The sequence below is a fragment of the Hemiscyllium ocellatum genome, chromosome 45, assembly GCF_020745735.1.
Source record: "Hemiscyllium ocellatum isolate sHemOce1 chromosome 45, sHemOce1.pat.X.cur, whole genome shotgun sequence".
Classification (NCBI taxonomy): Eukaryota; Metazoa; Chordata; class Chondrichthyes; order Orectolobiformes; family Hemiscylliidae; genus Hemiscyllium; species Hemiscyllium ocellatum.
Genome location: NC_083445.1, coordinates 9,299,618 through 9,324,163, shown reverse-complemented (window position 1 = coordinate 9,324,163; position 24,546 = coordinate 9,299,618). Strand labels below are relative to the sequence as shown.

Sequence of the window (24,546 nt, the reverse complement as noted above, 5' to 3'; positions counted from 1 at the left end):
GGAGCAAACCCACACAGACACGGGGAGAATGTGCAAACCCCACACAGACCGAGTGTGAATTCGAGCGCGGGTACTGGCGCTGTGAGGGAGCAGCGCTAACCATGTGCTGCCCCTTGCTGGTTATTAAGCATCCATCTATTCTAATCCCATTTTCCAGAACACAGCCCGTAGCCTTGTAGATACTTGCTAATCAACCTGTTCAGAGGTGTTTATTACACTCCTCTGGAACAGGTGGGACTTGAATTTGGACCTCCTGTGTCAGAGGTAGGGATGCTACCACTGCACCATGAAAGCCCTTAGTCCTTCAGTGTAGATGTTTTCCAAATCAACCAGTTCAGAGATGTTCTGACATATCTCTGGAGCAGGTAGGTCTTGAACCCAGGCCTCCTGGCTCAGAGATGGGGACACTACCACAGCGCCTTAAGCCCCAACAATGGTGGCTCAGTGGTTAGCACTGCTGCCTCACAGCACCAGGGGGTCTGGGTTTGATTGCAGCCTCGGGTGACTGTCTGTGTGGAGTCTGCACATTCTCCCCGTGTCTGGGTGAGTTTGCTCCAGTTTCCTCCCACAATCCAAAGATGTGTAGGTTAGGGTGGATTGGCCATGCTAAATTACCCATAGTGTTAGGGGTGTTAGTCAGGGGTAAATATAGGGGAATGGTTCTGGGTGGGTTACTCTTTGGAGGGTCGATGTGGACTTGTTGGGCCGAAGGGTCTGTTTCCATACTGTGGGGAATCTACTCTATAGCCTCACACTGCAATGGCATTTCAAGTGCTCATCTAAATACTTGAGGGCTCCTGCCTCGTTTTACGCAGAGGGTTCCAAATACCCAAACCCCTCCGAATCCTCTCAAAGCCTCCTGCTCCTTACCTTAAAGTGCGACCCTCACCTTACTCCAGCGATTCTCTTTGCTGAGGAGGTCAGCGTAGAAATAAGCCACCTTCCACAGCCGCTTGTAGGTGAAGCACCACATCAGCTCCCAGTAGCACATGTGATGGAACTGCTTCCAAGCCTGTTGTGCAGCACAGCCTTCCTCGAACCTTCTGATTGCCTGCATATAACATCCAATACACAGAGCCATTTACCACAGTGTACCTTCAAATCCCACTTTGCCATCTAATTAACAAGCACCTCCAAAGACTCGAGGTACAGGCGAGTTGCGAGGACTGGAGAGTTTGAGCGATAGGGAGAGGCAGAATAGGCTGGGGCTACTTTCCCTGGAGCTTCAGAGGCTGAGGGCTGACATTAAAGAGGTTGATAAAATCATGAGGGGCATGGATAGGGTGAACAGCCAAGAGCTTTACCCCAGGGTAGGGGGTCCAAAACTAGAAGGCACAGGTTCAGGGTGAGAGGGTAAAGATATAGAAAGGACCTAAGGGGCAACTTTTTCACACAAAGGGTGGTGCATGTATGGAATGAGCTGCCGAAGGAAGTGGGGGGAAACGTGGAATAGTCAGATCAGCCTCAATCTTATTGATTGATGAAGTAGGTTCAAAGGGCTGAATAGCCTACTCCTAAATCGTACGTTTGTCCGTACGGCTTCGGCTTTAATAAACTTCCTCATGCTTTTAACACAGAATATAGTTACTAGTTCTGTGATGAGTAGGATGGTGTAGTGGCTCAGTGGTTAGCACCGCTGACTCGCAGTGCCAAGGACTCCACTGTCTGTGTGGAGTTTGCATGTTCACCCTGTCTCTGTGAATTTCCTTTAGGTGCTCTTTTCCTCCCACAGTGCAAAGATGTGCAGGTTAGAGTGGATTGACCATGCTAAATTGCCCATAGTGTCCAGGGATGTGCAGGCCAGGTGGATTAGCCATGGGAAATACAGGGAAAGGGTTGAGGTTGGATTTGGGTTGGAGGGTCAGTACAGACTTGATGGATTGAACAGCCTCCTTCTGCACTGTAGGAATTCTATGAGTCAGCGAAAACATTATAGTTTAGACACGGGTTTTCTGCCTTCAGTGCTGAAGTCAAAATCATCCTCCCACCTTCAAAGTCAGTTTTCTGCTTCAACTTGCATTCCCTAATATGTGACACTGCCACGAAGGGCTTGGTTGGTGCAGGCTGTTCATGTGATCAGAGATCAGGGGTTACAGGGAAAAGGTAGCAGAATGGGGTTGAGAAATAGCGGCCTCTAAAACGAGGGGTGATAGATGTCAGAGGTGATTTCTTTACTCAGAGTAGTAGGGGTGTTGAACTCCCTGCCTACAACAGTAGTAGACTCACCAACTTTAAGGGCATTTAAACGGTCATTGGATAAACATATGGATGAAAAATGAAATAGCGTAGGGTAGATAGGTCTAAGATTGGTCCCACTGGTTGGCGCAATATCGAAGGCCTGTACTGGTACTGCACTGTAATCTTCGATGTTCTATGTTCTAAATGCATAGGCCATGATCGAATATTGGAGGACATCCAATGTTGGACCTTATTCTGCTCCTATATCTTATGGTGTGATGGCTGTACCCACCCGCCACCATCATCAGATGTCCATCCTCTATCTTTACAGTTTCCTCCACACGCGCACACACACACACACACACACACACACACATTTCTATGTAGAGCCAAGAATAAATCTGCCCCACTAACACATACCAGAGACAGTGTGTGCTCACTGCAAAACGGGTCTTGGCAGCTTTGTCAAGAGGTTAAAAAAAAAGGTCAATTTTATTTGGGAGGATAATACGGTGTAACTTTTAAAAGACTTGAACAGGACTGAGTGGGGACAACACAGTGGGCAGCACAGTGGCACAGTGGTTAGCACTGTTGCCTCACAGCGCCTGAGATCCGGGTTCAATTCCCGACTCAGGCGACTGACTGTGTGGAGTTTGCACGTTCTCCCCGTGTCTGCGTGGGTTTCCTCCCACAGTCCAAAGATGTGCGGGTCAGGTGAATTGGCCATGCTAAATTGCCCGTAGTGTTAGGTAAGGGGTAAATGTAAGGGTATGGGTGGGTTGCGCTTCGGCGGGTCGATGTGGACTTACTGGGCCGAAGGGCCTGTTTCCACACTGTAAGTAATCTAATCTAAACAGTGTTCTTGCACAGTACACTTTTACATTCCGCTGTCCCAGAACCCACAGATCTGAGAGTTGGCAGCGAGAGGAATGGGGCAGAGGGGCTGACCCTGAACCATGAGACCCTGACCAGTTAAAAATCTCACCACTGCAACCAACCATTGACCCAGAATCAGGGGTAGGCCATTTAGGACTGAGCTGAGGATAAGTTTATTCACCTAGGGAGTGGTGAGCCTGTGGAAATCTCTGCCACAGTTGAGGTCAAAACATTGAATGTTTCAAAAAGGAAGTTAGATACAGTTCTGAGGGCTAAAGGCATCAAAGGGTTTGGGGGAAGAGAATGGGAGCAGGGGACTGAGTTGGATAATCAGCCATGATCCTACTGAATGGCAGAGCAGGCTCAAAGGACTGTTGCTATCTTCTGTATCAACCCCAAATCGCAAACCCACCCTCCCCCAGTCGTCCCAGTGAAATCTCCTACTCTCTGGCACAATCCGTCTAGGATGCTGTTTGTGGTCCTGACTGCAGCCAGCCCATTGACATGCAAGGGTTAATCTGAGTAAAACGATGCTCCACCCACCGTGTTATATAACACAGTCACTGGATCTGGTTAGTTGGTATTTAGGACAAAGAGATGGAGAGTGGAGAGAGTTACTCATTGAGACAGACCGGTCTTAGCTACCTCTTCTTTGTAATAGCTATTAGAGCGAAGAGTTAAAGCAACGTGTACTTAGTTACTGAGACGGAACAAACTACAATCTATTACCCCAGGGACAATAAAATGAAGTTTAACCTTTCTCTGAAAGTCCATGGGGAATGGGAATTAGTGGCAGTATGGATCACCCCTGAAAGCAGTAGTTGTATCCAGAACCCCTCAATCCCTGTTAGAACACTCTCTCTCCAATAGGATTTACAACACACCAGGGTCACACCCTCCATTGACAACAACTTCCTATGGCTTATAAGCCAGGGTCTGACCATCCCCGACCCAGCTGTCCTGTTGGCTTGAATGAATGAACGAATTAATGAATGAATTTTATTATCACATACACCCAATGAGTGCAATAAAAAGTTTATCCATCACCACTTACAGCACCAACTTAGGTACAAAGATATCCATGTACAGATTCTTCAGTTATAAGATCTTAGAAATAAAATGTCCAGCTTTTGGGAAAACCGAGGGTATTAGAGAAAGGTGGATGGTAAACAATGACGACTTGCATTCAAATAGTACCTTAACTGTTGTACCATTTCTCAAAGTATCTCACCAGGAATTATCAACAGAATCTGACACCACATTAGGCATCCCAGGTCCAACCCTCTGACTCAGACCCACCCTCTTTGACCTGACCGACTCATCCACCTTCCTTCCCACCGATTTACCACCATCACTTCCTACCTTCACCCACCTACCGCCATCCCACCTACCTTTCCCCTTGGCCCATTCCCCCTACTTCTCTCTCAGCCCCCTCCCCAGCCCTGAAGAAGGCTCCTCCCTGAAACGTCGACTCTCTCGCTCCTTGGATGCTGCCTGTCCTGCTGTGCCTTTTCCGGTACCATGCATTATCAATTCCGACTCTCCGGCATCTGCAGTCCTCACTTTCTCATAGTTAGTGAAGGCAGCCTGCGCACCGCAAACCTCCCACAAATGATGTCCTAACAACCTTCTAAGTTATTTTTGTGATGTTGATTGAAGATTAACTAAAGCTGAGATCCCACCACCCCCCAACCCCCCACAAAATCTTCTTCTAAACAATATTTGCAATTTTTGAAACCACTAAGGACAACAGGTATTGGTTGGGTTTAACATCTGAAAAAGGCACGGATTAGGAGGCAGTGCAGCACTCCCTCAGAGTTGCACTGGGCTACAGGTCTGAACTGTGGTGTTCATGTAGCTGGAAAAACACTTGAGCTTGAACACACAATCTCCAGACTTGGGGCAGAAGTACTAGCCACCGCTGATCACAGGCACTAACCAAGACAGCTAATCTCCCATGGGGCTTCTTACCTCATCAAGGTTCCCTTTGATTTCTTCAATTCTTCCCGAAAAGAATAAGAATATTGCTCCCTGCAAGAAAATAAGCAACATGATGACCTCATTAGCAAATCACAGTTTCCTAGCTTTCTGTTTCGATGTTTATGTCATTAACAGCCAGGGGGAAAGAGAGAGAATTGAGAGGAGAGGTTTTTCAAAGGATTAGGCCCACAGCTAGAAACATCATCGCAGTTAACGTCCCTGTGAGTCCCTTCAGGAAATTAACTAGTAACCTCCAGGATAGGGGACTCCAGAACTAGAGGGTATAGGTTTAAGTTGAGAGGGGAAAGATTTAAAAAGGATTCTGTTCGCCGAGCTGGAAGTTTTTGCTGCAAACGTTTCGTTCCCTGGCTAGGGAACATCATCAGTGCTATTGGAGCCTCCTGTGAAGCGCTGCTTTGATGTTTCTTCCGGTATTTATAGTGGTTTGTTCTTGCCGCTTCCGGGTGTCAGTTTCAGCTGTAGTAGTTTGTATGTGGGGTCCAGGTCGATGTGTCTGTTGATGGATGTTCTTGCCGCTTCCGGGTGTCAGTTTCAGCTGTAGTGGTTTGTATATGGGGTCCAGGTCCATGTGTCTGTTAATGTTGTGGCGAACAGAACCACAACAACGGACACCCGAGCTACAAATCTTCAACCAGACATTATTTAAAAAGGACCTGAGAGGTATATTTTTCACGCAGAGGGTGGTGCGTGTATGGAATGAGCTGCCAAATAAGTGGTGGAGGCTGGTACAATTGCAACATTTAAAAGGCATCTGGATGGGGTTATGAATAGGAAGGTTTAGAGGTTAACGGGCCAAGTGCTGGCAAATAAGACTAGATGAATTTAGGATATCTGCTTGGCTTGGATAACTTAGACCAAATGGTCTGTTTCCATGCTTTACATCTCTATGACTCTATCACTGTAATGACATGAGAGAGATATAAAATATTAGTCACCTTCCCAGAGATTTTTTTTCTCCATACGGTCAGTAGGAACTGTCCAACCACACATTAGGCATGCTTTTAAATCCCAGATTTTGGTGGGATTCAAATTTCACTGACAGCAAAGGTGGGATTTGAAACTGTGTCCCTGGAACGTTCACCTGGAGCTCTGAATCACCAGACCCACCAGCGCCCCAATCAAATCCAAACACAAGCTCCTGCCCTTGGGCTTTCACAGGGAGTCGTGTATGGCCTGAATGGGTCAGGCCAGACTCTAACCTACATCAAACGAGATCTATTGATTATAAACAAAAGGAAGGTATCGGCTTATCCTACCTTGGGATAGCGAATGAGGTAGGGCTGAAGGAGAACCACTGCATCCGTGACCTCCTCCTCTCCTGTACCTAAAGCCAAGAGGATCAAAGCATCATGAAAAAAGCATTTCAGAGTCAAGCCAAAAGTGATTAATTCTCCCCCAGAACAAATGTACACCACGTAGCCCCTCATACCTGCTCTCCCATTCAATAAGATCACGGCTGTTTGATAACTCCACAATCCCCCCTCCCCACAACCCCAGAGAATCTTTCACCTCGCCTCACTGATCAGGAATCTATCTCCCTCCACCGCCAATCCTATTCAAGAACTCTGCGTTCACTGTCTTGTCAGGAAGGGAGACTGAAAGACAAACCCTTGCATGAGAACATTTTTCTCCCCCTCCCATCTCTGTTTTCGAAGGGTTACCCCTTAGGTTTAAGCAGTGCTGACCCTGGGCTGCTGAGTGTATCCTCTCCACTTGCCCTACGTTGAAGCACAGCCCTGAAGACCCCTCACTCCTGCTGCCCATAACTCTGCGTGAGGGCCGTTAGAGAAAGGAAAGGTCTTTACTGACATGGGTAGCCAACATTCACATCACTGATGAAGCTGAAAATGTGTTGCTGGTTAAAGCGCAGCAGGTTAGGCAGCATCCAAGAAACAGGAAATTCGACGTTTTGGGCATAAGTCCTTCTTCAGGAATGAGGAAAGTGTGTCCAGCAGGCTAAGATAAAAGGTAGGGAGGAGGGACTTGGGGGAGGGGCAATGGAGATGTGATAGGTGGAAGGAGGTCAAGGTGAGGGTGATAGGCCGGAGTGGGGTGGGGGCGGAGAGGTCAGGAAGAAGATTGCAGGTTAGGAGGGCGGTGCTGAGTTCGAGGGAATCGACTGAGACAAGGTGGGGGGAAGGGGAAATGAGGAAACTGGAGAAATCTGAGTTCATCCCTTGTGGTTGGAGGGTTCCCAGGCGGAAGATGAGGCGCTCTTCCTCCAACCGTCGTGTTGTTATGTTCTGGCGATGGAGGAGTCCAAGGACCTGCATGTCCTTGGTGGAGTGGGAGGGAGAGTTGGGTTGGTTGGTCCGGGTGTCCCAGAGGTGTTCCCTGAAGCGTTCCGCAAGTAGGTGGCCCGTCTCCCCAATATAGAGGAGGCCACATCGGGTGCAGCAGATGCAATAGATGATGTGTGTGGAGGTGCAGGTGAATTTGTGGCGGATATGGAAGGATCCCTTGGGGCCTTGGAGAGCGGTAAGGGAGGAGGTGTGGGCGCAAGTTTAGCATTTCCTGCGGTTGCAGGGGAAGGTGCCGGGAGTGGAGGTTGGGTTGGTGGGGGTTGTGGACCTGACGAGGGAGTCACGAAGGGAGTGGTCTTTGCGGAACGCTGATAGGGGAGGGGAGGGAAATATATCCCTGGTGGTGGTGTCCGTTTGGAGTTGGCGGAAATGACGGTGGATGATACGCTGTATACGGAGGTTGGTGGGGTGGTAGGTGAGAACCAGTGGGGTTCTGTCCTTGTGGTGGTTGGGGGGGGTGCGGGGCTCAAGGGCGGAGGAGCAGGAAGTGGAGGAGATGCGGTGGAGGGCATCGTCAATCACGTCTGGGGGGAATCTGCGGTCTTTGAAGAAGGAGGCCATCTGGGCTGTACGGTATTGGAACTGGTCCTCCTGGGAGCAGATGCGGCGGAGACGAAGGAATTGGGAATATAGGATGGTGTTTTTACAGGGGGCAGGGCGGGAGGAGGTGTAGTCCAGGTAGCTGTGGGAGTCAGTCGGTTTATAGTAGATGTCTGTGTTGAGTCGGTCGCCCGAGATGGAAATGGAAAGTTCTAGGAAGGGGAGGGAGGAGTCTGAGACAGTCCAGGTGAATTTGAGGTTGGGATGGAAGGTGTTGGTAAAGTTGATGAACTGTTCAACCTCCTCGTGGGAGCAGGACGAGGTAGCGCCGATACAGTCATCGATGTAGCGGAGGAAAAGGTGGGGGGTGGTGCCAGTGTAGTTGTGGAAGATGAACTGTTCCACATATCCTACGAAGAGACAGGCATAGCTGGGGCCCATGCGGGTGCCCATGGCAACTCCTTTAGTTTGGAGGAAGTGGGAGGATTGGAAAGAGAAGTTGTTCAGGGTGAGGACCAGTTCAGTCAGTCGAAGGAGGGTGTCAGTGGAAGGGTACTGGTTGGTGCAGCGGGAAAGGAAGAAGCGGAGGGCTTCGAGTCCTTCGTGATGGGGGATGGAGATGTACAGGGACTGGATGTCCATCGTGAAGATAAGGCGTTGGGGACTATTCACATCACTGAGAAAGGACTGGTCAGTGGGACATGCAGGACTCCCACAGGGTGGATCACAGAATGCCCTCTGTGAAACTTTTAACACAGAGCGCCGTCTCACCTTGTCCTTCCACAGTGGCTCGGTGGTTAGCACTGCTGACTCATAGCACCAGGGTCCTGGGTTTGATTCCCGCCTGTCTGTGTGGAGTTTGCACATTCTCCCTGTGTCTGTGTGGGTTTCCTCCAGGTGCTCCAGCATCCTCCCACAATCCAAAGATGTGCAGGTCAGGTCAATTGGCCATGCTAAAGTGCCCATAGTATTAAGTGCGTTAGTCAGGGGTCAATGTAGGGGAATGGGTTTGGGTGGGTTTCTCTTCAGAGGGGGGTTTGGACTGGTTGGGCCGAAGGGCCTGTTTCCACATTGTAGTGAATCTAATCTAATCACGTTACCCAAGAAAGGCAACATTGCACTGAAGAGCATGTTGGCGAATACTTATAACTGAATGTGAAAGGAAAATGCTCTTGTGCAGCCTACAAGGTCGGAGGGTTCGCTGTGCCTCTTGGCATGAGCTTAAGCATTGGCTGGAGATCAAGTACCAATCATCCCAGCAAAAGCATCACTCCCATGGGAGCATAGGATTGCAAATTACCAGTAAGCTCTTGACATGTTTCTGAAGTGGCGAGGGATCAAAGGACAGGGAGAGAAAAAAAAATGGGCAGGCTGTGTGCCTTCCAGGATCAATTATCCTCTTAATGTATCCTTCCTCTATATCGGAGGCATCGGACAGTAGTAGCCAATTCTACGGAATTGTGCTGAATATCTGGTTTCTATAATGAACATCCTACTTTGGAAAGTTTCAACAGACATGTCCCTGAAAGAGTGTGCCACCACTCCACTTACATTCTCAGATGCCTTGCAGAATGCACAAACCCGTCCATTTTTATCAGCGGTCACACCACTGCCCTTGACCTCTCGCCCTCTGGCACTTGACGTCTAATCCATGATCTGTTCCAGTGCAGCTTCCCCATTGGACTGTGGAATTAACCCTCCAGTTGTCTCTCACACCATTCCACCTGCAGTGTGCAGGACCCTCCTGTTAATGTATTAACAATCTGAGTGCTAATCCCGTGGAGAGGACCATCAGTTCCTCTCCTCAGTTCCCATAGTTCTTTCCTCTTCTGACCTCTAGCGCCCAAACCTTTTGACACACTTAGCCTGCATCATTGCAGAGAAGTTTAGCATCTGTACCATTGCCTCAAAAGACATCAGGCAAGGTATAGGATCAAACTGGGTCCAACTCAGTCTCTAGCAGGACAGGAAATAAATACCTGGTCCATTCAGTAGGTACTTCCCAACTGCTACATCCTGTGCATCATGATACATCAGTTGTTCATTTTATATCAAAACAGGTACATTTTTGTTCAAAGCTATTAAGAAATTGCGAGCCAAAGCCACGCATCTGGAGCTGGGACAAGACCAGCCATGATCTCAATGAGTAGTGCAACAGGCTCAAGGGGCTGAATGGCCTAATCCTGTTCCTTTTCTCCTGAAATGGGGAGATGGTGGTGCAGTGGTAATCTCACTAAAAGCAATAATTCTTTATAAATTTATAAATCTGGAATCGGGAGCTAGTCTCATTGAAGTCAATCATTTTAGTCAAAATCCATCTGGTTGATGACATCCTCACCCAGTCTGGCCTACATGTGACTCCAGACCCACAGCAATATGTGGTTGACCCCTAGCTGACCTCTGGAATGGCTAAGTGAGCCGCTCAGTTCAAGGGTAATGAGGGACAGTTTCTGGCCTTGCCAGTGAAAACTACATCCCATGACAGAGCGAAAGGGGCAAGAAAAATTACAAGACTCCTCATGGATTCACAGAAACAAAAGAGGGGCAGTTCCTCCGCCAGCCCCTTAGGCAATGGAAATGATTTCCAGGAACAAGTTTGGCTTTCAGAGCAGTATTGAAGGGGGGATTGGGTGGGCCAGGCTTCATGAAGGTGATGGGGGGGCATTCCATGCCCAGGGTTGATTTGCTCTAGAACACAGAGGAGTGGGGAGGGGGGAAATAAGGAAGGAGGTGATTATGGATTTTTAGTTCTTTGGAAGCAATGAGAGTTGCGGGGGGGAGGGGGAGCGGAATAGAGAGAAACTTTGTCCACTGTGATGAAGGGAGATATTGACTAGGGTGACATGAGGTTAAAAATCAGAGCCAACTCATTCAACAGAGATTCCCTCCAGTGTGGAAACAGGCCCTTCGGCCCAACAGGTCCACACCGGCCCTCTGAAGAGTAACCCACCCAGACCCATTTCCCTCTGACTATTGCATTTAACACTATGGGCAATTTCCCATGGCCAATTCACCTGACCTACACATCTTTGGACAGTGGGAGGAAACCGGAGCATCCGGAGGAAACCCACGCAGACACGGGGAGAATGTGCAAACTCCACACAGGCTGAAATCGAACCTGGGTCTCTGGCGCTGAGAGGCAGTGTAAAATGATGAGATTATAGCTAAAAGGATATGGAGCCATGGCAAGTGGATAAAGGTAGTATATAGATCAGCCGTCTTGAGAAACAGAACAGGCTTAAGGGGCTGAATGGCCTGTAATTGGATTCTCAGCTGGCAGGATGGGCAAGAAATAAGGGACTGGAGTGGGGTTGGAGACGATCCCTCAAGAAACGTCTCCTCTTTCACTGTTACAAGACACAGACAAACATTAAGGCCATCCGTTTTCTCTTACCAAGTATGAAGGTGAGGAAGGTGTAGTAACACAGCAGCAGCATGACACAGAGAATCTCTCGAAGGTTGGGCACCAGCACTCCATCATGTAACTGGGACAGACCATATTCCTGTTGGAAAATACACCAGCAACATCAGAGCGCACTCAACAGCTTTGAGTCACTAGTCTTGATCCATGACTGTACCGCACCTACACAGCACCATCTACATAGTAAGACGTTCCACCAATTTCCAAAGTGAAAAATATATCACCACCTTAGAAAGTATTAGGAGACATGACCAAAAGCATGCTCCAAGCGATAGAGGCTTGGGGAAGGGGAGAGGGGAAGAGGTTGGGAAAGGTTTAAAGAAGGGAATTTCAGAGTTTCAGACCCAGGAGGCTGAAGATAAACTTGCCAATAGTGGAGTGATGAACATTGAGAAGGCACAAGAGGCCAGAAATGCAGGAGTGTATTGGATGACAGCTTTTTGAGTGTTTCACACAGCAGGAGCTGATACAAACCACATTATATCTTATAGTAAAGCAAAAGGTGGTGTGTGTGTATGGAATGAACTGCCAGAGGAAGTGGTGGAGGCTGGTACAATGACAGCATTTAAAAGGCATCTGGATGGGTATATGAATAGGAAGGGTTTCAAGGGATATGGGCCAAGTGCTGGCAGGTGGGACTAGGTTCATTTAGGATATCTGGTCGGTATGGACGAGTTGGACTGAAGGGTTTGCTTCCTTTGTTGTACATCTCCATGACTCTATTTGGTCACCTTAACAATCCTTCACCTGAAATAATTACTACACTGGAACGTTCGACTTCTGATAGTAATATACTCCACCAAAGCTGGAAATTAAATTCAAACAATGAACTCTGGGACTGAAAAGCTTGTGATGGCGACCGTGAGGCTATAATTGATTGTTATAAAACCCATCTGGCTCACTAATGTCAGCCTTCCTTCCCTGGCCAGGCCTACATGTGACTCCAGACCCACAGCAACCTCATGGAGTCTGAACCAACCTCTGAAATGACCAAGAAAGGCCACTGAGCTTTCACTCGATGGGGTGTAAATACCAGCCATGCCAGCGACACTCACAGCCAAGAAAAAACCAACCTCTTGCCTGCCTTCCATCATTACTGTTTTACTGCACAATGAATACTGTCCTTAACTTCCCAAACCTTTTCATAATCATCACAGCTGTGTGTTCATTTTATATCTTCTCAGAATAAGATATGCTAGGCAAAATCTAGAATCATTAATTACTGCAATATTTATTAAGGTGAAGATAAAGTCACCCTCATCCTTTTGGAGAATACAACTGCTGATTCAGAGCAAGGGAGGCATACGGCATGGAAACAGATCCTTTGGTCCAAATAGTCCATGCCAACCATATTCTAAACTAATCCCACCTGCCTGCATTGGGCCCATATCTCTCCAAACTTTTCCCTATTCATGTACCCACCCGAATGCCTTATAAACATTGTAATTGTACCAGCAGTGTGGTGTGGAAAGACACAGCAGGTCAGGCAGCATCCAAGGAGCTGGAGAATCAACATTTCGGGTATAAGCTGATGAAGTGTCTTTCCAGCACCACACTCTCAACTCTGATCTCCAGCATCTGCAGTCCTCACTTTCTCCTAATTGTACCAGCATCCAACACTTCCTCGGGCAGTTGATTCCACATACGAACCACGTATAAAAAAAGTTGCCCCTCACTTCTTTTTTAAAATCTTTCTCCTCTCACCTTAAAAACTTGCCTTCTATTTTTGAACTCTTCCACCCCTTGATATTCACCTTATCTCTGCCCCTCATGATCGTATAAGTCTCTACAAGGTCACCCCTCAACCTCCTGTGCTCCACTGAAAAAGTCCCAGTCTATCCAGCCTCTCCCGAAAACTAAAGCCTTCCATTCCCAGCAACACCCTGGTAGATCTTTTCTGAACCTTCTCCAATTTAATAATATCCTTCCTGTAGCACAGTGACCAGAACTGTGCATAGCATTCCAGAAAAGGTCTCACCAATGTTCTGTACAAGCTCAAAACGAAACCCAACTCCTATACTCAAAGGTCTGAGTGATGAAGATGAGATCCCATAATTCAGTATCATTGACAAAGAAAGGAATGTGATCAAATTGACAGAGTCACAGAGCCCATTCTTTCCACTGTGCTTGTGTAGCCTCTAAAACAAACTACTCAATTAGCTCCAGCCCCCTGCTCTCTTCCCTGGAGCCCTTGTGAATGTTCTCCACCCACATATTTAACCCATTCATGTTTAGAAGTTCAGCTTTTGTTACCATTGTCCTTGTGGACACTGTAGTCCAGATCATAAACTCTCGCTACATAAAAAGGTGGCTCTGTGGTGCAATAGATAACGCTTTGGACTTCCAGTAGTTCGAAGGGATTCAAAGGTTCCGATTTCGGGTCCGGCAGAGTCGGTACTTTTTATGGGTGGCACAGTGGTTAGCACTGCTGCCTCACAGCGCCAAGGTCTTGGGTTCAATTCCAGCCTCGGGTGACTGTCTGTGTGGGGTTTGTGCGTTCTCCCCGTGTCTGTGTCATGTTTCCCCCCACAGTTCAAAGATGTGCAGGTTAGAGTGAATTGGCCATGCTATATTGTCCATACTGTTCAGGGATGTGTAGGTTAGGGTGAATTGGCCATGCTATATTGCCCATAGTGTTCAGGGATGTGTAGGGTAGGGTGAATTGGCCATGCTATATTGCCCATACTGTTCAGGGATGTGTAGGTTAGGTGCATTAGTCAGGAGAAATGTAAGGTAATAAGGTAGGGGAATGGGTCTGGGTGGGATACCCTTCGGAGAGTTGGTGTGGACTTGTTGGGTCAAATGGTGTTTCCACACTGTAGGGATTCTATGATTCATGAAAGATGTTTGTCCAACTCATGCCCAGCCCTTTGGCCAATTACTTTAAAGAGAGAACTCCCATTTGCTCTGGCACCTCAACTGTTGACTGAACAAATCAAACATTTTCGCTTCCCCGAATTGTGCACCAATCATTTCTCAGAGTCCGTCAGAAAGCTTCCTGGAGGCGTTTTACCTTCCCCTACAATAACAGCTCTGCATCCACCACTTACCCCCGTGTCTAATTCAACAAATAAGAAGAGATCTCTGCCACCTCTTTTCAGGGTGAAAGTCGCTGAAGGTTTTCTCATCCCTACCTTGTCACCAGAGAAGCCGGCAAACTCCAACAATTTTAGGATCCGTGTGGGGAACAGTGACAGCGTCTATGGACATAACAAAAGTCAAGTCAAGAAACAAAGCTGCTCTCTCCAGAGAAAATCCAGACAACCAGAACGGGGTGACTGTTGTCAGGTTCTCAGTTACGTGCTGAAATGAAACAAAGGACTGCAGATACTGAAAGTCTGAGACAAAAGCAGAAATTGCTGGAGAAACTTAACAAGGCAGCATCTGTGGGAAGAAAGCAAAGATAACATTTCGAGTCCCACGACTCTACGAGTTCTGATGAAGAGTCACGGGACTGGAAACATTAACTCTGCTTTCTCTCTACAAGGACGCTGCCAGACCTGCTGAGTTTTTGCAGCAATTTCTGTTTTTGTTCCCGGTTAAGTGGCTTGCTCAGTAGGGGAATCTAGGATTAGGATGGGAAAATGCAGGACAATGGATGCAAGGAATGCCAGATTAGCCATGATGCTACTGAATGACGGAGCAGGTTCGAGGGGCCGAATAGCCTACTCTTTCCCCTAATACTCATAGTCTAATATTTGCTGTGTTTTTCTAAGTGAGGGATGGAATGTGTAGGAAACTGAAACTGATCCATCTGTAAGTGATAGCACCAAAGATTTCCTGGTTGGGGACACCACAGACGTGATGTACATTAGCAAGTTTCCTCTGGTCCTGTGGCACAGTAGGTAACATCCCTGCCTCTGAGCCAGAAACCCTGTGATCAACTCCCACTCCAGGATTTGACAGACAAGGAAGGTATATTCATAGCGCAGGGGGAGTATCAACTTGCGACTTCTTGCAACACTCGCTAACAGCAGGCAGCAAGAGAACTTGTGCATCCAGCAGAGAGGGCAGATTCAAACCCCAGGGAAAGGTCTTACCCAACAGTCAGCACTTCAGACAGTGCAGCACTCTCCCAGTACTATACTGACTGAGAGGCGTGAATGCCACCCACAGCTGACAACTCACTGATAAAGACTGAGGGGTGACCTTATAGAGGTTTGTAAAATCACGAGGGGCATTGATAGGATAAATAGCCAAAGCTTTTTTTTTACAGGGTATGGAGTTCTGAAAATTAGAGGGCATAGGCTTAGGGTGAGAGGGGAAAGATTTAAAAAGGACCTGAGGGGTATCTTTTTCACGCAGTGGGTGGTGCATGTATGGAATGAGCTGCCAGGGGAAGTGGTGGAGGCTGGTACAATTACAACATGTAAAGGCATCTGGATGGGTATATGGATAGGAAGGGTTTAGAGGGATATGGGCCAAATGCTGGCAAATGGGACTAGGTCAGATTGGGATATCGGTCGGCATGGACGAGTTGGACTGAAGGGTCTGTTCCTGTGCTGCATGACACTAAGGATGAAGGGAAGCTCAGCCTTTTACCTTTGAGCAGTGGTGCCTACTCTAGGTGGATTGTCCATGCTAAAGCTCCCATAGTGTCCAGGGATATGCAGACTAGGTGGGTTAGCATGGGGAATGCAGGGTTACAGGGATAGGGTCGGGGTTGTGTTTGGGTGGGATGCTCTTCGGAGGGTCAGTGTGGACTTAATGGGCCAAATGGCCTGTTTCCACACTGTTGGAATTCACTGATTCTATGATTCTACTCTAGTCCAGCCCCACCTGTACCCTGAGGAGAACCAACAATTGTACTTTGTCATCGGCCTCTCCCTTTTTTTGGAATGAGTCATTTCTAGCTTTGATCTTACCAAGTTGAATGCTCCAATTCCTAAGGAAACCCCTCCTTCTAAATGCGAGTGGTTCGGTCCTTTGATGAAGAGGTTTGACTGCAGAAAATTGTGGAGCTCCCTGTCAACAACAAAGAGAAGCCAAGTCTTTTCACGTTCACCTCGAGCAGGACGGGAAGTTAACAGATAATTCAATCCCCATGTAACAGGGGCTGGGCAGGGGGCAGACCCGAACACAAAACCAACCGAGGTGACCTACTCCCTCAGCAAGCAGATGGAACAGCGTCTGGCTGGAAATAAAATGTAGGTTTTTGACAGAACTGACTGCAAATGAAAGAGTGTTGTTTTTTCCACTGAAGCTGGAAGGGCCGGTGCTGTCTGCACAGAAAGAAATAACTCGCATTTATGAGAGATGGAGGAGAAAGCGAGGACTGCAGATGCTGGAGACCAGAGTCAAGCAGTGTGTCAAGCATTCCTGATGAAGGGCTTATGCACAAAACATTGATTCTCCTGCTCCTCTGATCCTACCTGACCTGCTGTGCTTTTCCAGCCCCACATGTTTTGACTCTGGCTCCTTTATGAGAGATGGGAATGGTTAGGTGGTCGTTTTTGACCAGCACAGACTCAATTACCTGAAGGGCCTTCTTCTGAGTTCTTGACCTCTTTGTCTCTATATTTGTCTCACACAATCTCAAGCTGCCCTGTCACCCAGACAGTGCCTGGCCGTTCACAAAGGTGACTCACAGCAATGTTCAGAGAGTAGTTTTTCAAGAATACTTTGATGTGATGTGGATATCACAGGCATCTGCCTATCCCTAACTGCCCTTTGAACTGAGCCGGTTGCTAGGGCTACTGCAGAGTGCAGTTAGGAGTCAACCATATTAGAGTCATTGAGGTCTACAACACAGAAAATGACCCTTCGGCCCATTTAGTGTTTGCTGGTCAAGAACAATTCTTGTTGTGGTTCTGTTCGCCGAGCTGGGAATTTGTGTTGCAGACATTTTGTCCCCTGTCTCGGTGACATCCTCAGTGCTTGGGAGCCTCCTGTGAAGTGCGTCTGTGATGTTTCCTCCGGCATTTATAGTGGTTTGTCTCTGCCACTTCCGGTTGTCAGTCCCAGCTGTCCGCTGCAGTGGCCGGTATATTGGGTCCAGTTCAATATGCTTATTGATTGAATCTGTGGATGAGTGCCATGCCTCTACGAATTCCCTGGCTGTTCTCTGTTTGGCTTGTCCGATAACAGTAGTGTTGTCCCAGTCGAACTCATATTGCTTGTCATTTGAGTGTGTGGCTACTAAGGATAGCTGGTTGTGTTGTTTCGTGATTAGTTGGTGTTCATGGATGGGGATCATTAGCTGTCTTCCTGTTTGTCCCATGTAGTGTTTTGTGCACTACATTGGTTTTGCTCATGCTGGGTATCGAGTCCTTCGTCCTGGTGAGTTGTTGTCTGAGAGTGGCTGTTGGTTTGTGTGCTGTTATGAGTCCTAGTGGTCGCAGCAGTCTGGCTGTCAGTTCAGAAATGCTCTTGATGTATGGTAGTGTGGCTAGTCCTTTGGGTTGTGGCATGTCATCATTCTGTTGTCTTTCCCTTAGGCATCTGCTGATGAAATTGTGTGGGTATCCGATTTTGGCGAATACATTGTATAGGTGTTCTTCTTCCTCTTTTTGCAGTTCTGGTGTGCTGCAGTGTGTTGTGGCTCTTTTGAATAGTGTCTTGATGCAACTTCTTTTGTGTGTGTTGCGGTGGTTGCTTTCGTAGTTCAGGACTTGGTCTGTGTGTGTGGCTTTCCTGTATACCTTCGTGCTGAATTCTCCGTTGGGTGTTCTCTGTACCATCACGTCTAGGAATGGGAGTTGGTTGTAACGGCACTGTTCACCTCTATTGACAAAACCCTAGCCAGAGAAACAATAGCCAACCTGCTGGACATACAGAACAGACAACAGTACGTTGAACCTATCAACTAAGATGGTATACTCAAACTACTGGACCTGTGCCTCACAACACATTTCACATTCAACAACCAAATATATGAACAAATCAATGGCACACCCATCTCTGGACTCATAGCAGAAGCAGAAATGCAAAGGTTAGAACAAACAGTCTTACCGCAAATACAACCCAAACTCTGGGTCAGATATGTGGATGACACCTTTGTAATCATTAAAAACACAGAAATAGAGAACACACACCGGATCATCAACGCCACACTCACAGGAATCCGATTCAAGAGAGAGGAAGAAAAGGACAACCAACTCCCATTCCTAGACGTGATGGTACAGAGAACACCCAACGGAGAATTCAGCACGAAGGTATACAGGAAAGCCACACACACAGACCAAGTCCTGAACTACGAAAGCAACCACAACACACACAAAAGAAGTTGCATCAAGACACTATTCAAAAGGGCCACAACACACTGCAGTACACCAGAACTGCAAAAAGAGGAAGAAGAACACCTCTACAATGTACTCGCCAAAAACGGACACCCGCGCAATTTCATCAACAGATGCCTACGGGAAAGACAACGGAACGAGGACATGCCACAACCCAAAGGACTAGTCACACTACACACTATCAAGAACATTTCCGAACTGACAGCCAGACTACTGCGACCACTAGGACTCATAACAGCACACAAACCAACAGCCACTCTCAGACAACAACTCACCAGGACGAAGGACCCGAAACCCAGCATGAGCAAAACCAATATAGTGTACAAAATCCCATGCAAGGACTGCACAAAACACTACATAGGACAAACAGGAAGACAGCTAACAACCCACATCCATGAACACCAACTAGCCACGAAACGACACGACCAGCTATCCTTAGTAGCCACACTCGCAGATGACAAGCAACATAGGTTCGACTGGGACAACACTACTATTATAGGACAAGCCAAACAGAGAACAGCCAGGGAATTCGTAGAGGCATGGCACTCATCCACAGATTCAATCAAAAAGCACATCGACCTGGACCCAATATACCGGCCACTGCAGCGGACAGCTGGAACTGACAACTGGAAGCGGCAGATTCAAACCACTACAAATGCCAGAGGAAAGATTACAGAAGCGCTTCACAGGAGGCTCCCAAGCACTGAGGATGTCACCTAGACAGGGGATGAAACGTCTGCAACACAAATTCCCAGCTCAGCGAACAGAACCACAACAACGAGTACCCGAGCTACAAATCTTCTCACAAACTTTGAACCTAACTATTCTAATCACATTTCCCAGCACATAGCTCATAACCTGCATGTCTTGGCATTGCAGGTGCACATCTAAGTCCTTCTTCAATGTGCTGAGGGTTTCTGCTCTCCCACCATTACAGGCAGTGCTTTCCAGATTCTCACCACCATCTGGTGGAAAAATATTTCCTCACAGCTCCTCTAAACCTTCTGCCCTTTAACTTTAATTTATGTCCCCGATCACTGATCCCTCCATTGAAAGGATATTCCTTTCCAATCTATACCCCTCATAATTTGAGACATTTCAATCATATCTCCCCTCAGTCTCCTCTGCTCTAAGGGCAACTGCCCCAGTCAGTCCAATCTCACCTCATCACTGAAACTCTACAGCCAGGCAACATCCTGGTAAATCTCCTCTGCACCCTCTCCAGTGCCATCACATCCCTCCTAGAAGGTGGATTACAAAACTGCACATAATACTCTAGCTGTGGCCTAACGTTATGCTTTTATACAGTTCCAGTTTCATCTCCCTGCTCTTAGACTCTAGGGTGAGTATCCCATGTGAGTTTAGGGTGTCGTGCTGAAAAAGCACAGCAGGTCAGGCAGCATCCAAGTAGCAGGAGAATCAACGTTTCAGGCATAAGTCCTTAATCAGGAATGCTTATGCCCGAAACGTCGATTGTCCTGCTCTTCGGATGCTGCCTGACCTGCTGTGCTTTTCCAGCACCACACTCTCAACTCTGATCTCCAGTCCTCACTTTCTCCTAAGTATCCCATCTTAACCATTTTGTCTACATGTCCTGCTACCTTAAAGGACCAGTGGACTTGCAACCCCAAGGTCCCTCTGATCCTCTGTGCTTCCCAGAGTCCTACCGTCCATCATGAATCTCCAGCCCAAGTGCATCACACTGCTGTGGGTCTGGATTCACGCATCAGACGGACTGGACAAGGATAGCAGATTTCCTTCCTTCAGCGATTTTATTTTTAAGTGAAAATCAATGAGAGTTTCATCCTCACCCTGAACTGTGACTGCCCTTCAATTCCTGATGGTCAATAAATGCCAGCCTTAGCTATCACCCATTAATGAATTCAAAGGCTCTGCCAAGTTCCAGGGAGTGATTGAGTCACTGGGCATTAGAGAGCCTAAAGTCTGGATTATACTGAGCTAATTGATCTGATCAGAGCTAATAGTCTGGATGCTACAATTAACCTCGAGTTAGGGAGACTAATATCCATCAGAGATCCCACTGGACTCTTCTCTGTCTCTTTACTGGAAGGTGGGTGGTGACATGACCATACTCTGATGCCAAGGTGGTCGATAACCCCATTTACCATGCACTATGAATTTTTACAAACAACTAAATTCTTCAAACCAGCATCCCAGGGACAGCAAGTTGCATTTACGTTACCAAGCATTTACAAACCAGGGCAATTTAACCTGGATACTGCACTCAACCAGAGTCTGTAAGCTTCATATAAAGCCCTGGTTTGATCACAATTGGAGCCTGTGAAAGCTCTTCTGATCCTGGAGGGAATGCAGCGCTGACCTACCAGAATAAAACACGGATTATAAACTACAGGGATACAAGAAGGCAGCTCCACATCACCTTCTCAACTGGGGATGGGCAATAAATATTGGCCAGTCAGTGACGTCCAGATCCCATGGGTGCTTAAAAAATTATTCCAAAAGGGAGGTCCCTGGTCTCCCTTTGGGGAAACTTACACAAACTAAGGAGACACTCCTGAAATGTAGAAGCTCAAGGAGTGATTTGATCAAAATGTTCAAGATACAACAGAGTAGACAGAAAGGACCTGTTCCCACTAGCCGTGCAGTGTAGGGGTGGGTACAAAGTCAAAGGATTAGAGCCAGAACATTCAGGAGTAAAATGAGAAGACACTTCTACACTCAAAGGGTGGGAGAACTTTGGAACTCTCTTCTGTAAATGACAATTGACAATGGATCCACTGTTATATTTAAAACCGATACTGAAGGATTTAAGCAAAGATTTTAGTGGATCAAGGTTAATGGGACTGGAAAGAAAGATATTAATGGATGTGATGCAAAGACATGTATGTGAGGATTGAACATACATCAGCCATGATTGCAGAACAGATTTGAGGACAGCAACGGGCTCCTCCAACCCTCCTCCCCATCCACTTCCATCAATATTCTTCTACTCTGTCCCCAAGGTGGGAGACTCCAAAGCTAGAGGGCACAGGTTTAGGGTGCGAGTGTAAAAATTTAAAAGGGGCAACGTTTTCACACAGAGGGTGGTGCATATATGAAACAAACTGCCAGAGGAAATGGTAGAGATAGGTACAATTCCAATTAAAACCCATTTGGAAAGGTTTTTGAATATGAAAGATTTAGAGAGATACAGGCCAAACAGAGGGAAATGGGACGAGTTCAGTTTAGGAAGCTTGGTTGGCATGCATGAGTTGGCCCGAAGGGTCTGTTTCCATGCTGTATGACTATGATTCTACTTAGAGTCATACAGCATAGAAACAGGCCCTTCGATCCAACTTGTCCATGCTGACCAGATATCCTAACCTAATCTAGTCCCATTTGTCAGTACTTGGCCCATATCCCTCTTAACCCTTCCTATTCATATAACCATCCAAATGCCTCTTAAAATGTTGTCAATGTACCAGCCTCCACCACTTCCTCTGGCAGCTCATTCCATACACATACCACCCTCTGCAGAAAAAAATGCCCCACAGGTCCCTTTTAAATCTTTCCCTTCTCACCCTAAACCTATGCCCTCTAGTTCTGGACTCCCCAACCCCAGGGAAATAGACTTTGTCTATTTATCCTATCCATGCCCCTTATAATTTTATAAACCTCTATAAGGTCACCCCTCAGCCTCCGACGCTCCAGGGAAAATAATCCCAGCCTGTTCAGCCTCTCCCTATAGCTCAAACCCTCCAACCCTGACAACATCCTTGTAAATCTTTTCTGAACCCTTTCAAGTTTCACAACATTTTTCCAATAGGAAGGAGACCAGAATTGCACACGAATATTCCAAAAATAGTCTAACCGATGCCCTGTACAGGTGCAACACGACTACTTCATTATGTTTATCTAGCTTCTCCTTAAATGCATTGTCCTCAACTACTCCATGTGGGAACAGGATCCACGTTCCCGCTGTTCTCCAGGTGAATGAGTTTCGCTCAAATTCTCTGCTGGGTTTTCTTTTGTGATTGTGGCATGTTTACGGTGCCTAGTTCTCATTGGCCTCACCCACAGGTTGAAACACCTCCCCAAGGCTCTTTCCAGACTCAATTATCAGACATATACAAAACATTGACAGGGAACAACGAGGGAAACATTTGTGTGTGTGTGTGTGTGTGTGTGTGTGTGTGTGTGTGTGTGTGTGTGTGTGTGTGTGTGTGTGTGTGTGTGTGTGTGTGTGTGTGTGTGTAAATTGCAAACTAAAAAATTGGAATAGAAATCTTAACTCACTTGTAAATCATGAAGCTGCTTCTGACTTTAATTCCACCCTTGATAAAGCTGACCATGTTCTCATCCTGAAAGCACAGACACAGACAAGAGTCAAGTCTAATTATAATGCCAACTCTGGTCTTTCTGTACTAACGTGCTGTGATCATAACCTGCAAGAAAGCACTAATCAATTGCAAAAACAAGTGTTTGCAGAATGGTCTGAGGTTCCAGGATCTGAGTTGAAGTCGATCACTTCTTCTGAGGCACATATATTTTTACACTTTAATAGGATGAGAATGTCATTGGCAAAGTTAGCGTTGGATCCCCATCCCTCCATGCCCTTGAACTGACTACCTGGCTAGGCCATTGCAGGAAGCAGCTAAGAGTCAACCACATTGCTGTGGGTCTGGAGTCACACATAAACCAGGTAAGGATGGTCAATTTCCTTCCCTTATGAATCAGATGGACTTCCACAACAATCAATGATAATTTCACGAATACTGAGACTAGCTTCCCATTCCAGATTTTATTCAGTCTATTTCAAAACAATTACTTGGATTTGAGTCTATGAAACATTAGCCCAACCCACCAGTGACAATATACCTATCCCACCTTTTGGAATGGGATTCAAAAGAAATGGTTTTAGTATTTCTTAAAAAAACAAATAAGACGAGCTCTCAAAAAATAAAGAACTGCTGCCAACACCTCCTCATTGTCTGGGAGTATGGAATTGGAGAGTGTTTAAGTCTCTGGAATTAATAGCCCACATGGGACTCATACACAAGTACAAATCGCAAAAGTTAATACTTGATAAAGAACAAGCAAAAAGAAGTCACTTCCATACGACACATTCACAAATCTATTTTTCATTTTATATAACTTACATAAAGTGCAATTCTTGCTTTCTTTTAACACTTTCATGAATTACAACATTTAAAAGGCACCTGGATGGGCATATGAATAGGAACGGCTTACAGAGATATGGGCCAAGTGGTCGCAAATGGGACTAGGTCAGATTGGGATGCCTGGTTGGTGCAGACGAGTTGGACCGAAGGGTTTGTCTCCATGCTGTATGACTTTATAGCTCTATAATTAATAAGTCTAATCAACTCCTCAGGTTGGAGATTAACGAGGGAGCAAGTGAAATTCCTTTCCAGCCCTTGCTGAACAGGAAAGACTCCAGGACCCGGGATCACAGTCGAAGGAAACAGAGTAGACCATTTAGACTGAGACAAGGAGAAATGTCTTCACCTAGCTTCAGGGATTATGTCCACAACTTCCAGCCCTTCAGTGCACTATGGTCAAAGAGCCTTAGACAGTGACCTTTCCACACTTGATCCTTTATGCCAGCTGCCCCAAGCTTCAGCACGTAGTCCTGGACCTTGGAATGGGCCAGTCTGTGACACTCGGTTGGGGTCAACTTCCTGCACAGGAAAACCTGCACCTTTTGGGCAGACTAAAGAATTTCTCTCGCGGAGGTGATGGTCCACCAGCTGATTTTGTAGAATGTATGGCTGACTAGAGGAAGGGCTGCCTCTACGGGCACAATTGTTTTGCATTTGAACAGCAGTGAAATTGTCTGCTGCTGGCGAGTTTTGAGAAGATTTGTAGCTCAGATTGAGGTTCTGGCCAGGCAGCATGAACTCTGACCCCTGTGGCTTGCTATTTAAGGACTTTTGTGGTTTGGAAGGTTACTGATAGCAGCACATGTAGGTTTGCTGGCTGAGCTGGAAGGTTCATTTCCAGACGTTTC

At 46.9% G+C, this 24,546-nt stretch overlaps 1 protein-coding gene across 1 annotated transcript in view; it reads right to left on the bottom strand.

Moving 5' to 3' along the window:
- The window catches only part of zgc:158403 (tetratricopeptide repeat protein 39A), an 86,734-nt gene that overhangs the window by 23,970 nt on the left and 38,218 nt on the right, over positions 1-24,546 (bottom strand). The window contains exons 6-12 of the mRNA XM_060855039.1: positions 22,815-22,879; positions 16,185-16,284; positions 14,454-14,519; positions 11,293-11,401; positions 6,312-6,379; positions 5,026-5,085; positions 890-1,051 (exon numbers count right to left, since the gene is read on the bottom strand). Of these exons, the coding sequence (XP_060711022.1) occupies positions 890-1,051; positions 5,026-5,085; positions 6,312-6,379; positions 11,293-11,401; positions 14,454-14,519; positions 16,185-16,284; positions 22,815-22,879 (630 nt within the window). The remainder of the gene's footprint in view (positions 1-889; positions 1,052-5,025; positions 5,086-6,311; positions 6,380-11,292; positions 11,402-14,453; positions 14,520-16,184; positions 16,285-22,814; positions 22,880-24,546) is intronic.